Here is a 14761-nt window from a genome sequence, read left to right on the forward strand (position 1 = left end):
TTTTCTGGCAGTCAGTTAAATCACGGGTGGATCCTCTTGATTCTTTCTGATCAGTTTGATATTTAAAACCAATCTCTTTCCAATTTATCTTAGTTTGAGGACAAAGACCTTGCCTGTATTATTTATACCAAAAATATAGCCTTTCTTGGGTATCTCCACTATAGCTGGGCCAGAAAGCCAAAGTCTCCCAGACCCATGCAAACTCCCTGATCTCCATTTACCTCTCAGCACCACCACAGCTATACTCTTCTGGGCTTCACAGAGTTTGCCCTGCCCGTGTACAGCCTTACCCTCAGCCAAGGATCTACAGGCAACCTGCATGTAGACTTCCAGGCACCCTCTGCATGTTTCTTTCTCCTTTTTTTTTTTCCTCTGTACCCTGACCCACAAATTCCAAACATATCATGATCCCCAAACTCATCTCTGCCTCCTCAACAAGATTTTTTTGCTAGAACTTTTGTATTTTTAATGAAAATTTGTACTTTTTCTCATGTGTTCAATCATTACTTATTTCTTTCAGTGAGTAAATATTGAGTGATTTCTTCATGCTGGGGATTTTTGTGGCAAATTAGACAAGGGCCTTCATCTCATGAATCTCACAATATAGCATGAGAAACAAAAATAAGGAAGCAACTGCAGCACAATAGTTTAAATGTTCCCCAGTGTAGGAAGTCATATATGAAGGATACCCAACTTATTCTTGAGAGATCAGTGAAATCTTTCCAGATAAAGTGATCTCTAATTTAAACTTCAATGGGTGATACAGATTAGCCTGATGAAATTAGATTGATAACATTGGAGTAGGAAGAGAAAATGTTTCTAATAGAAGCTAAAGACATGTGGGAGCATGGCACATGAATGGAACTCTAAGTTATTTCACTGTGCTTGGAGCTTAGAGTGTGAGAAAGAGAGTGGAAAGAGATTAAGGGCATTGTTGGAAAATTTTCAACAGTGAAGAAACATAATTAAATTTGTACTCTAGAAAGATATTACTGACTTGAATGTGAATAATAAACTTGGAAAGTGGGGGGGGGGGTAGTTTAGCAGGGGAAGGAAGCAAGGGAAGCCTGGAATCAGAGTCACCATTTAGAAGGTTTTTATAATAATCTATGTAAAATATGATCCTGGTCTGAATAAGGGTAATTCCAGATTGAATAAAAATAAAAAGACAGATGCATAATACATAAAGGAGATAAAGTTGAGAAGATTTGATTATCAATTGAGTTGAGAAGAAAATTGGGGATCCCTAAGGATGCCAGGGTTGTGGGTTAAGTTGTTGAGTGGATGGTGTCATTGCGTGGGAAACATTCTGGGAAGCTTTTGGGAGAAGATATTGAATTCAGCTGTGATGTGATTATTTTGGTGGGAAATTCAATGGAGATATTTATGAAATGTTGGGTGATATGAGCTTGGAGCTCAGGAAAGAGATCTGAGCCAGAGATCATTTCTGAAAATCATGAGCATATTCATTGTGTTAAAGTGTTGAAATGATTGCCCTGGAATTGGAATTAAAGGGAAGAAGGAAGAAGGATAAACTGAGAAGTATTTAGAAAAGCAGTAGTCAGAGATATAAGAAGAAACTCAAGAGTGTATGTGCCATAGAAAAGAATTACAGACATATCTCATCTTCGCCTGCTGTCATAGAGAGATGAAGTAATATATGGATTGGAAAAAATTTTTTTCCATGGAATATAACAGTAAGTCATTTTGGTAAAAATTATTTAAGTCAAGCGTTGAGTAGAAACCACATTTTAGTGTATGGGGAGGTAAATGAGTGGAGGGCATTAAGAGACCAACTGCAGAAAGCTTACTCAAAAGACTTTGTAAGGAGAAAGATATAGATCAGTAGCTGGAGGAACATCTGAGGTGAAGAGAAAAATTTTCTTCTAATGACTTCTTGTAATGAGATTAAAATCTTTTAATTAGATCAAAATTTAACTCAGAGAAACTTTATTTTTTTGCAAGATTGTTTGTAATGCCCTATTTTGCCTGTAGGTGCCAGCAGTATGCATAAAGTACAGAGGGAAGTAAGGGGGAAGAGAGTTTCAGAAAAAATGTTAGAAGACGAGGATACAGGAGGATAGAGAAAGAAAAGGGAGGTAGAAGAGGCGAGAAAAGGAGAAGAATGTAAAGAAAAGAACCCCAGCGAACATCACATTTAACCAGGGAACAGAAGACGTTAAGCCAGGCTTAAAGTAATTGGATGGTATAAATTAGGAGGTATGGTGTCCTAGAATCCTAGGAAGAAGAATATTTCAAAAAGGAGGGGATCATTATTATCAAATGCAGCCAGGTGAGAAATCCAGACAGGACTCATGAAATTTCCTCATGTTAATAACTCACCTGTGATAGCAGAAAGAGAAATGGGTCATAACTATGAGTAGACAACAAATGTAAAGAAAGATGGCTAAAAATCGTTTGTATCCAACTCAAATGTGAATTTCTCTGAGATTGATTATTTATTTATTTATCTATCTATCTATCTATTTATTTATTTATTTATTGGCGGTGCTGTGCAGCATGTGAGATCTTAGTTCCCCGACCAGGGGTCGAACATGTGCCCCCTGCATTAGGAGCACAGAGTCTTAACCACTGGACCACCAGGGAAGTTCCTGAGAAAATTTATCTAAAAAATCTAGAAGGAACATTTTTACCTTTTCTCAATGCTTCTATAATGCTCTCTTCTCTATTTCAAATACCATATGACTGAACAGCTTCACTTCTCTTATCTCACAGAAATGAAAACTTACATCTACACACACAAAAAAGTCTATACATATATGTTTATAGCATCCTTATTGATAATAGCCCCCCAAAACCTTCAACGGGAATGGTTAAACAAATCCATACCATGGAATACAACAAGGCAATGAAAAGGAACAAGTTACTGATACACTGATGAATCTCCAATGAATCATGGTAGATGAAAAAATCCACCCCAAACAATATATACTACATGATTCCACTTATATCATATTCTTGAATTGACCAAATTACAGCAATGGAGAACAGACTATTGGTTCCTAACATTTAAGGAGGGGTTGGGTGTGGGAAAAATGTGAGTATAGCAGTAAAAAGGCAACATGAGATATCCTTGTAATCATGGAAATATTCTGTATCTTAACTATATCAATATCATTATCCTATTTGTGATATTTTTACTACAGTTTTACAAGATGTTATATTGGTGGAAACTGGATAAAGGGTACATGGGCTCTGTCTCTGTTATTTCCTACAACTACTTTCTCAAAGAAGTTTAATTATTTTAAAATACTGGGGCTTCCCTGGTGGCACAGTGGTTAAGAATCTGCCTGCCAATGCAGAGGACACGGGTTTGAGCCCTGGTCCGGGAAGATCCCACATGCCGCGGAGCAACTAAGCCCATGCGCTACAACTACTGAGCCTGGGCTCTAGAGCCCTCGAGCCACAACTACTGCAGCCCGCGTGCCTAGAGCCGGTGCTGCACAACAATAGAAGCCACCACAATGAGAAGCCTGCGCACCGCAACAAACAGTAGCCCCCACTCGCACAACTAGAGAAAACCCAAGCGTGGCAACAAAGACCCAACGCAACCAAAAATAAATGAAAAAAAAAAAACCTATTAGCCAAAAAAGTAGAATATCATAAATAGTTGAAAGAACCCTAGTATTAAAGTCAGATTGTCTTAGTGTTGAATCCTGAGTCTGCCACAGTTTTAGCTATGAAACTTCACCTAACTGAGCCTAAAAAAAATGATAGTCATCAACATCATCATAACCATCACCACCACCCCCCATCAAAACCCAGATAGAGTACTTGCTATATGCCAGTTTCTGTTTTAAGCATCCTGCACATTTTGGCACATTTAATTCTCTAAACAGCTCTATCAGGTCGGTTTTATCATTATCTTAATTTTAAGTATTGAGAAACTGAGACACAGAAAGGAAAAGTAATTCACTCAGGACCACAAAGTAACTAGCTGAACAAGAACTTGAACCCTGGCAGTCTTCCATAAGACTTGATGCCTGCCCCTAACATTCATGGGGCTCAGGAAAAAAGTAAAAATGGAGGCCCCATACTATATTTCTAAATGCTTAAGAGTTATAGATCAGGCTAACACACTGTTAAAAATAGACATTTTGGGCTTCCCTGGTGGCGCAGTGGTTGAGAGTCCGCCTGCCGATGCAGGGGACACGGGTTTGTGCCCCGGTCCGGGAAGATCCCACATGCCGCAGAGCAGCTGGGCCCGTGAGCCATGGCTGCTGAGCCTGCGCGTCTGGAGCCTGTGCTAAGCAACGGGAGAGGCCACAACAGTGAGAGGCCCATGTACCGCAAAAAAAAAAAAAAAAAATAGACATTTTATCCTTCTATTGTGACACTTGGTAGATTATGTTTGAATATAAAATTCTCAGACTGTTCCCAGTTCTACCCTATAAGCATAGCCCACCTCCCTTCACTTGCCACCCATGGTTTGGTTCCACACTGTGAGAAGCCTCTTTGCACATTTGGGTGGACACTCCAGTGTGCAAATTCAAGTCCTGTCCACATTCAAGCCTTAGGGTGTGCATTCCACTGAGATAGGTGCCTTTGGTGGATGTATTTGGGGAAGAGGACTGTGCCAATCCTGGAAACACAAAGCCTTTTACAGGGAATTTCAGGGTCCTGAGTCCAAGAAGCATGGTCTAGAGGTTGAGAGATGATCTCCAGCTGGAAGGGCTCTTTGGCTCTGTAGAATAACCCTACCACACTCACCCCAGGGAAAGGCACAGCTGAGAGAGACCCAAAGTGAGGTCCAGATTTAAGGTCCCTGTTACTCAGGTCTAAGTATGATACCAGCCTCATTTCAACAGAAAGGTACTTACCTTTCATAGTTGTGAAGATTTCAGCTAATTGTTAACTTGGTTCCTCATGAGCAAGATGTGCACTACTGCCCTGAATTAGAGGGAAGACGCTTCTTCCGCTAACATTCACGGTTGTGCTTTAATATCAAGTAGCATATTTTCTCAGCATCAATATTTCTTAGTTAAAATATATCACTTCTTTCCTTGGTAGATGGACTGGAGACTTTTACCAGATTTCTTAAAACTGAATTCAGTGAGGAAAACATTGAATTTTGGATAGCCTGTGAAGATTTCAAGAAAAGCAAAGACCCTCAACAAATAATTCATAAAGCAAAAGCAATATATGAGAAATTTATACAGAATGATGCTCCACAAGAGGTAAAGATGATTGTAAAAATTTACATCTGTTTGAAAACTTTTTGAGAGAATATGTCTTCATCAAATCGGTACTGCCATACATTCTAACAGAAAGGTCAGAATTTTGTTGAAACAAAAACGGTGGTTATTTACAAGCATGCCTCATGTTATTGCCCTTCACTTTATTGCACGTCACATATATTTTGTTTTTTACAAATTGAAGGTTTGTGACAGCCCTGCCTTGAACAAGTCTATCGGTGCCATTTTTCCAACAGCATTGCCTCACTTCATTTCTCTATGTAACATTTAGGTAGTTCTCACAATATTTCTTACTTTTTCCATTATTATTATCCTTGCTATGGTGATCTGTGATCAGTGATCTTTGATGTTTCTACTGTGACTCACTGAAGGCTCAGATGATGGTTAGCCTTTTTTCGCAATGAAGTATTTTTTAATTAAGGAGTGTACGTTGTTTTTTTAGTCATAAAGCTATCACACACTTAATGGATTATCATGTAAAACGTAACATTTTTATGCACTGGGAAACCAAAAAACTTGAGTGACTCGCTTTATTGTGACATACCCTTTACTGATGTGGTCTGGAAGGGAACCCGCAATATCTCCGAGGTCTGCCTGTATATAGATTTCTATTTACAAACAGAATGCGTTATAAGATATTGCTATGGAAGGAAAGGTATAACTGAAGTTACTCCTCAGGGTATTTTATTCTAGACTAAGAGTGAATACAATTAATTGCAACATTTAGATTCATTCATTTATCATATTAATCACCTTAGCACAAGTAACTGCTTGTAGAAACTAAAGATTTTTATACGTGATGAAGGTAAGAGAAATCAAGAAGTTTATATTATGTACTATTTTAATGTTAGCTCATCTACCTGTACAAAGTTTCATTTGCCCTGTAATTATTATCCCTACACATTAAGATAGACTAAAAGAAAATTTCATAATAGAAAGATGAGGAAGACCTAATTTGGCAATGGTTCAAGTGAAAAAACAATTGTGATTTTTTTTTTTTACTGCAAGCTCAGTATGAGGTAACTGTATGAAACAATTGCTAAAATGGCTATTAAACCAGCAAATATTACTTCACTATCCTTGAATATGAATTAGAGTTTCTGTATTTTTAGTACGAGCTCAATAAATAGTCTTTTCACTGAAGTGTAGAACTGATAATCTGTCACTGTTAAGAGTTCTGTTTGACTATAAATTGTTGTTGTCCACGAGGTAGCATTGTTTATGTAGATACTGTCGCACATGAAATGACAATTATTTTCCTTGTTTCAGTATGTCTCAATCTGTTTTGTGTTTCAATGTATTATCCTGTCTTCCCCTTACACACAAGTAAACAAAGGCAGCTGGTTATGTGGTGTTACCCACAAAGGAAAAGGAAGAAACCTACCTGAAAACTGAAAACTTAGCACCATCAAAACCGAATATATCATCAATGTTTTGATAAAAAGCATTAAAGGATTTTATATCTTTATATATATATACACACACACACGTATTACGCATATAGGCATTTTCAGCACACGTTTGCTTGTAGGAAAACATCATAATATAATGAAAGGAGCACTGGGATATAGCAAAAGCCTCACATTGAAATCCCAAATATACCCCAAACACACTGCTTGCCCTCACTCAAAATAATTGAATTTCTACAAAGTTTAGTTTCCACTTTGAAAATGAGTTGAATCTAATCGTCTCTAGGACACCTAACATTACATTGTTCCATGATCCTTCACTGGCAGAGACTGATAAGGACCGGGTGCACAGGGAGAGAAGAGCCAGGCAAAATGCCAGCCCAGAGTGAATCACTGGATCCCTAGACCAACAACAGGAAAAGCACCAAGCATCCAAGTGCCCTATGCCCCCTCCAACGTGGAGTCAGTCCTTTACTTCTGTTTCTCAAAGGTGTTTACTTAAGTAGATTGATGATAATTACACTTTTATTATCGTTATTATTATCCAGGTTAACCTTGATTTTCACACCAAAGAAATCATCACCAGGAGCATCACCCAACCCACCCTCCACAGTTTTGATACTGCACAAAGCAGAGTGTATCAGCTCATGGAACAAGACAGTTACACACGTTTTCTGAAATCTGACATCTATTTAGACTTGATAGAAGGAAGACCTCAGAGACCAACAAATCTTAGAAGACGATCACGTTCATTTACCTACAATGAATTCCAGGATGTAAAGTCAGATGTTGCCATTTGGTTATAAAGAAAATTAATTTTGCTCATTTTGCTGGCAAGCTTGTATATCTGCTTCTAAGATGTAGCGTGTTTATGTTAACAAATTGGTTAAGTCTTTTCAAATAAAGTGCATCACTTGAAATGATTTAAAAAATGCAAACCAAAATTTTTATTCTAACAATATATACTCTATCTGCCAAGATATTCTGTAAAAGCTTCCATCTGACTTCATTTCATTCATAGTCAGAAAAACGTATTGCTTAATTAAAAGGCAGAAAAGAAGTAATAATGATGTTGTATAAGATTGTAAAGGTTAAACTTTTGAAAAATTTCAACAGTTTGGCCAAATATCTAGTTTGGACTTTTTTTTCTAGATGTAAACTATATGATGCTCAGATAGACATGCATTCGGACAACATTTTCTATAATGATGAAGCTCTTCTCTGGCTCAGTTATAGAGAGTATAGAATCCTGACTCAAGAAGAGCAATATATCACTTCTAGTTATAAGCCAGCGACAGGAACTTCTGGGAGGACACATTCATCTCTACAGAACTTCCAGGTCATACAGAACCTAGGTTGATAATCTAGAATGGGATCCACCTTTGTGCTCATTCCTAAGTGAGCATGGACTTACTCCGTTATACGGAACCACTTCTGCTGGTCAAAGAAACATGACCAGATGCTGCAACAGCTCCAGGCTGGGACTGAGTGGAGCATCTTCTCATCTGTGAGAAAAACTTGCCGCTAAAATAGTGGGCAGTCAGTCATCTGAATGATGACCAGAGGAGGTTTATCCCCAGAGTCATGAACCTTTATTTTTGGAATGAGAGGAAATAAAGAGGCAAGGAGTCCAAGGCCCTGGAAACTCAGGCACATGCCACACTGGCTCATATTCAGATAGTGTTCCTCCATGGATCATGTTCTTATTGCAAATCTCACTGAATCATTTAATACTATATTATTCAAATATGATGATGCTAATAAGTATGTGTGTCTCTACCTATAGGGAAATATTTACTTTTAGATGTGTGTTGCATGATGTGTAAATGTCTGTATTTAAAATGTCATACATTTGGCTTTGGCAAATGTTATTTTAGTTGAACTGTAAAGTATAAAACTGTAGATCACCTATAGTAATAAATATTTTTTAATTTCTTCATTCATACAGTTAATGTTTATCTGACCACTAAATGCTCTCACCGATTATTGATTATCCTTCCTGTCATCAAATTAGACAAAGACATATTTTCTTATTTTAGAATGATATTGGAGTAGAACATATTAATCGAGTTATTTTGTCACTGATCTTAATGCTAAATCAATTCCCAATATTGTTGTGAATATGAAAACAAGGCATTATGCATTTCAAAGATCAACTAAGAAAATTATTTTTCTTTTTTCTTTGGCTGATTGGTATTTTCTTTTTTTGTGGTAGTCTCTTTTCAAAGAGTTTGATAGCTTTTTACACAGAGTTAAGACTTTATACAAGCTGTCTGATCTCATCAGAAAAAAATCATGGACTGATTTTAACAGCATTTTTCTAGGACCACAGATAGCTAGTATGTAGCTTTTTCATTTGTAATGCTCTTCAGAAGCATCCAATATCTTGTTTAAATTATGAAATATTCCATGAGACCCTTCAAAAACATACCAGGACTTTTTGATGAAGTTAAACCTTGACTTCAAGGAGTTTGTGTCTGTAGGGGGGATAAGTAGTCAAATACAGAAAACAAAATAAACAATTGTAGAAGTGAAAGAAGTCAAGTAAAAACGTGCAGACAGTACTGAACACTGGCTGAAGGAATTGCAGAAATATACAATGAAAGCCTGAGAGTCTTAACGTCTGGGCTCCTTATCAGATGCCCGATTCTCAGAAATTCATTTAATTTCTAAGCATCCTTCTTCCACACATTCTTTTCAAGATAAGGACTCATGATTTCTAATTTTCTAATTTTCTTTATGGTCCTCACATTTATGGATTCTATTGATTTATTGACCTGATATTCTCCAAAGCACCTCTTGGTTGATGCCCAAACAAGAAAAAGAGGCAAATAATTATGGTTGGTGAAGGAAATCTTCAGACTAAAAGTTAATATGGGATATTGGTCTAAGAATAGGGAACAATTTTATAAAAAAATTAGAAGTACATGAAAGGAAAAAAAAATCACAGGAAATATAGCTTACATTTTTTTGGCCAGTCACGTGTATAAATACAGAATGTCTTTAAAAAGAGATTTGGGTTGAATTAAATCATCTGAGGTGTCATAAAGCCCATAGACAAAAGTCAATACCCAGACTGTCATATTTTGTACATAACAGAAGCTCAATAAATGACCTTGGAATTAAATGGAAGCAATAGGAGGCCCTATGAGGAAAGTAGTACATATTTCAGCAAAAGGTAAAGGCTTTCCAATGTGGCATATTTTTATTTAAATCCTGGCTCTGCCACTTATCAAAAGCAATATGTTGGGAAAGTTACTTAAATATTCTGAACTTCACTTTTTCATTTGTAATATCGGAATAAAACATTTACAGTGTTCTTAAGATGATTAAATTTTAAAATATTTGTGAAGTGCCAAGTATAGATTAATTTACTTTAATGCATGGACAGGATTATGAAAAGTATTCCCTGTATTTAAGTACCACATTTTATTTATTTATTTTTAAAATACTTTTCTGATTTTTTTTGGTGTTGTTATAAATTTATTTATTTTTGGCTGCGTTGGGTCTTTGTTGCTGTGCGTGGGCTTTCTCTAATTGCAGCAAGCGGGGGCTACTCTTCATTGCGGTGTGCGGGCTTCTCGTTGCGGTGGCTTCTCGTTGCGGAGCACGGGCTTTAGGCACGCGGGCTTCAGTAGTTGTGACACATGGGCTCAGTAGTTGTGGCTCGCAGGCTCTAGAGTGCAGGCTCAGTAGTTGTGGCAAACGGGCTTAGTTGCTCCACGGCATGTGGGATCTTCCCGGACCAGGGCTTGATCCCGTGTCCCCTGCACTGGCAGGCAGATTCTTAACCACTGCACCACCAGGGAAGTCCCTTAAGTACCATATTTTAATTATAATATAAAATTTCTAGTAATGTCTAGGTGACAAATCAAACAAATATCCTTTGAGAAAAATGAGATTTCCAGAATAACATATGCAGGCAGCTATTGCTCTCATGAAATCTTTTATAATTTTGCACTGCAAACAAAAGTAAATAATGACTTTTAGCTAAATGAAAAATACTGGAACATTAAAAGCTTAAATTGTTTTTAAAGACAAAGCTGAAAAAGCTTAACGTTTTGGTTATGTGCAGTGTAGCACTTCTTTAAGAGAAAAAAAGGGGACAAAGAATATTGAAGATACACAAACCCTGAAATGCTCACAGACTTAACTATATAACATTAACTAAATTTAAACACATTAAATTTACTTTCACTGTGTCATATTAACTGGCCTTATATTTGATTGCCTTGCTCTTTAATTATCATGTCTTAAAATGAAAACAAAACCGAAAACCCTTGATAATTTGACAAATTTGTTCATCTACATCACCTAAAGTTTTTTCAACAATGAAAATAAAAGGTAAGATAACACATCCAAACCCATTTTCTGTAACATGTTGGTTGAATGAACAAATATTTATTGAACACAGTGTATTTGATTGGTACTGTTAGCTGTTGGACATTCAGACATGAATCAAACAGGAGTGAAAGGCAGGGAGAAAGAAAGAAACTTTCTTCCTGGACGTTCTCTGATAAAGTTTGCATTCTACAATATGCAGCTGAAAGCCACGCTTAAACAAGAAAATCCTTCAAATTTATCCCAAATCGCAAATCCATCTGTGACTGATGATGCAGGTATCATTTATCTTTTGAAGCTAGGAGTTGAGTAGCTAACCTCATTTAAGAGAAAAACAGTAGACCCACTAACTTGCACAAACATTGCTTATCTTATAAAACGAAGGCAAAACTAACCAAAAGCATACACACACATATAAACACATTATATTTAAGGTTTTTTTGGTTGTTAAGTTCATTTCATTGTTTTTGCCTTATAAGTCAACAAATTGTAGAAAGGGCCTCCAAAGAGTAAAAAAAGGTCCTTCAAATGGTTAAATAAAAAAAAACAAACCCACATAACTGTAAGCTACATTTTAAAAAGTAATATCACTTGAGAAACAGTAGAGAGAAATTAACAGCAGAAGTGGTAAAATATTGCATTTAATAAAATTAAAAGACAGGGCTTCCCTGGTGGCGCAGTGGTTGAGAGTCTGCCTGCCGTTGCAGGGGACACGAGTTCATGCCCTGATCTGGGAAGATCCCACGTGCCGCGGAGCGGCTGGGCCCGTGAGCCATGGCCGCTGAGCCTGCGTGTCCGGAGCCTGTGCTCCGCAACAGGAGAGGCCACAACAGTGAGAGGCCCGTGTACCGCAAAAACAAAAACAAAAACAAAACAAAACAAAAATTAAAAGACAGTATCAACTGTGATTTTAAAGAACATAATCATTCTACAGAAAATCACATTTATTTGGAACTTAGCCTTCTAATTAAGTGTTCTATAGTAGAAATGCAACTTTTAGAATTAATAACCAAGGGAAATTCTTTATCATAGATTTCATAAAAACAACAGCATTATCTTTAGATAGTCTGTTTACTGTCTCATCTCTGATATATTTACCTACTGGGAGGAAATAACTAATAATTGTGGGGAAGATGATGATTAAAACTGCTAAATTTGGAGCTACTAAAAATATCAAAATTGTGCGTCATAGACTCTATTTACTAGAGCAAAGAACTGAATAAAAACATTTGAAAAGATTGCCATTAGTATGTGAAATCTCCAAATTATTTTCTGAACATTAAACTCTTGTGACCCGCAGAGAAATTGGAATATTTAAACATGAACTCAAATGAGGGCTTATCTGATACCAGTGATACATGTATTTAATAACCCATAGTTTGGAATACCTCATGCCTAATTTATCCTTATTTAATCATGCAGAGCCGCTGCAGTTCAATAAACATTTGCTACAGCTTCACCTCGGTTCAAGTAACTGTACTGTATGGTAGGAAGGCAAAGATGAATAACACAGTATAAAGTTTATCACTGAGGATATTACACCCCATGGTGTTCCTGTGTAGGCAAACACATAAATCAGTCATTTCAAGATAACATGCAAAACATTCACATATATCTTGCTTCACCTATCTCTAAAAAATGGCAAGACAGTTTCACAATGATGTAGTAAAATACCAGAGTTATACCTTTGTGTTTTCACAATATGTCTGAGTATATTTTATGGTATAAGGTTAGGTACTGAATTGCTCTTTCCAATGAAATACTTTAAAATGCTTTACTTTACTTTAAAATGCCAATCTCTGGAAACCTGAACTGATCTCATGGAACAGATAAATGGGCATCATTCACATCATAATGTGATTCATTACAGGCTTCCTTTAAGTAGGAGCTCCCAGAAATGTATTTAGGCATTATTCACAGAAAATTATTTCACATAGAGTCTTTGGAAGTAAATTTTGGGTAGAAAACTGAAAAGCAGAGTGTTAAAAGACACAGATAAATGAATATCACCCCAAAACCAGATACATGATACCTCGAACTATGAAGTAAATTCATTGAAAAATCATGGTTCAATCCATAAAATTTTATTTATCTATATTATTCATAAGCATATCTATTATGAAATGTAATATACACATTCTCTAAAAAATCATACCATCATGAAGGAAACAGTAACTTTGCAACTTGATCCATTAATTTATTTTTGCTAGCCAATTTCAGGTATATTTTCTTCCATTCTGTTTTTTGTTTGTTTTTTTCCTCTAGGTGGCTATTTTGCCAAGAATTTGTAAAATAAGATTTCAGGGTGAGATAGATAGATAGATAGATAGATGATATGTGTATACATATATAGATATATACACATATAGTTTGATTTTTAAAAGAAACTTTTAAAGATATTTTAAAAGATAAATAATAATTATAATTATTCTTCAGTCTACTGGGTTAAGTGTATTTTCTCTGTCACTCAATTTTACTATTTTTCCCTCACTGAAGGAAGTCCTTAGGCAAATGTTTGGGGTAATATAGTATGACAATATTTACACTTTGCAAAGGTTTTTGATTAGAAAATTAAGGTTATAAACATCAAATAAAAAGTATTAGAGAAAAATCAATAAAATAGTAATTTGAGGTCTTTATAAAAGTGTGTGAAAAGAAGAATTTTTAATCCCTGAATATTGCAAATACTGATTGTTTATTCCAGCAACTGTGAGTATCTGCCTAAAAAAAGAAAAGATATCATTTAACCTGCATTAAGACAAAGACATGATGAATGTAATAATGGCTCCTAAAAGGCAGTATTTTATTACAAGTAAAACACTGTGGGATGCTCTTGAATAAGAAAAAATTAGCAAGATTTGAAATTTTCTATTCAAGCATGACATTGTTCTGAAAAGGGGAATCCAGTTCATTACTGGGAACCTGCTTTAGACAGCAGATTTCTTACATTTTACTTCATCACTGAACACTAGTGCTGAAAGGAGATTTAGAGATCATGTTCCATCAACCTTTCACATTTTAAAAGTCAGAATAATGAAGTCATCTCTAGAATAATTTAGAGCAATAATAAAGAATTTGAGTGAAAAATGACTCAGATATCAACCATTATTGTTTATTTATTCATCTCATCAATAATAATTCCTTAATGCCTCCTAAGTATCAGGATTCTCTTCAGATAAAACACAAACTGTTGAAAAGTCATCTTGTTTGTTTTACTGGAAATTAAACCTTAATCAGAGCTCAACATGAAACTAGATTCTTTCCTTCAAATTTATTTTTGCTGATATTATAAATATGTGTGTTAGTGAATATATATATACACAGCCATAATTGTTCAAAGAAATGCAAACTATATTAAATTCAATTGTTTTTTATTTAATTTTACTTGTAAAATGCTAAAGATATTACAATTTAATTGAATGGTAATTTTCAAAGCAATGAAAGTTCAAAGAATTTTATTTTATGGAAGAAATGAAGTAAATTAATTATGTTTATTGGCATAGTATCTGAATTTGTTAGTCATAATTCTTATCAGTATTTAAATTCTAGTCATTTCTTAACTTCCTGATTTTTGGAAGTACTGAGATACTTAATAATATTTTTCATATTAAAATTGCATATTTAATTTAATAACTACTCAAATGTAAAATATTAAGTTTATATACTTCTGTCTTTGGCTTTAATACTTAGGATATGTGTCATATAGTAAACGAGTTGATCTCTTAAATTCACTTTTAAATAGAACTACCTTAATTTTTAGATATTTGGTTGAGTAATTTTTATAAAACCTAATTA

The 14761-nt window shown here is 35.5% G+C and overlaps 1 protein-coding gene across 1 annotated transcript in view; it reads left to right on the plus strand.

Annotated features, from left to right (window-relative positions):
- Nucleotides 1-7431, plus strand: part of RGS18 (regulator of G protein signaling 18) — a gene marked incomplete at both ends in the record, with an annotated part of 28135 nt that extends 20704 nt beyond the window's left edge. The window contains 2 exons of the mRNA XM_079728504.1: nucleotides 5032-5198; nucleotides 7174-7431. Of these exons, the coding sequence (XP_079584630.1) occupies nucleotides 5032-5198; nucleotides 7174-7431 (425 nt within the window). The remainder of the gene's footprint in view (nucleotides 1-5031; nucleotides 5199-7173) is intronic.
- Between the last annotated feature and the right edge of the window lie 7330 nt (nucleotides 7432-14761).

This window comes from Hyperoodon ampullatus (assembly GCF_949752795.1).
Source record: "Hyperoodon ampullatus genome assembly, chromosome: 2".
In the NCBI taxonomy this organism is placed as follows: Eukaryota; Metazoa; Chordata; class Mammalia; order Artiodactyla; family Ziphiidae; genus Hyperoodon; species Hyperoodon ampullatus.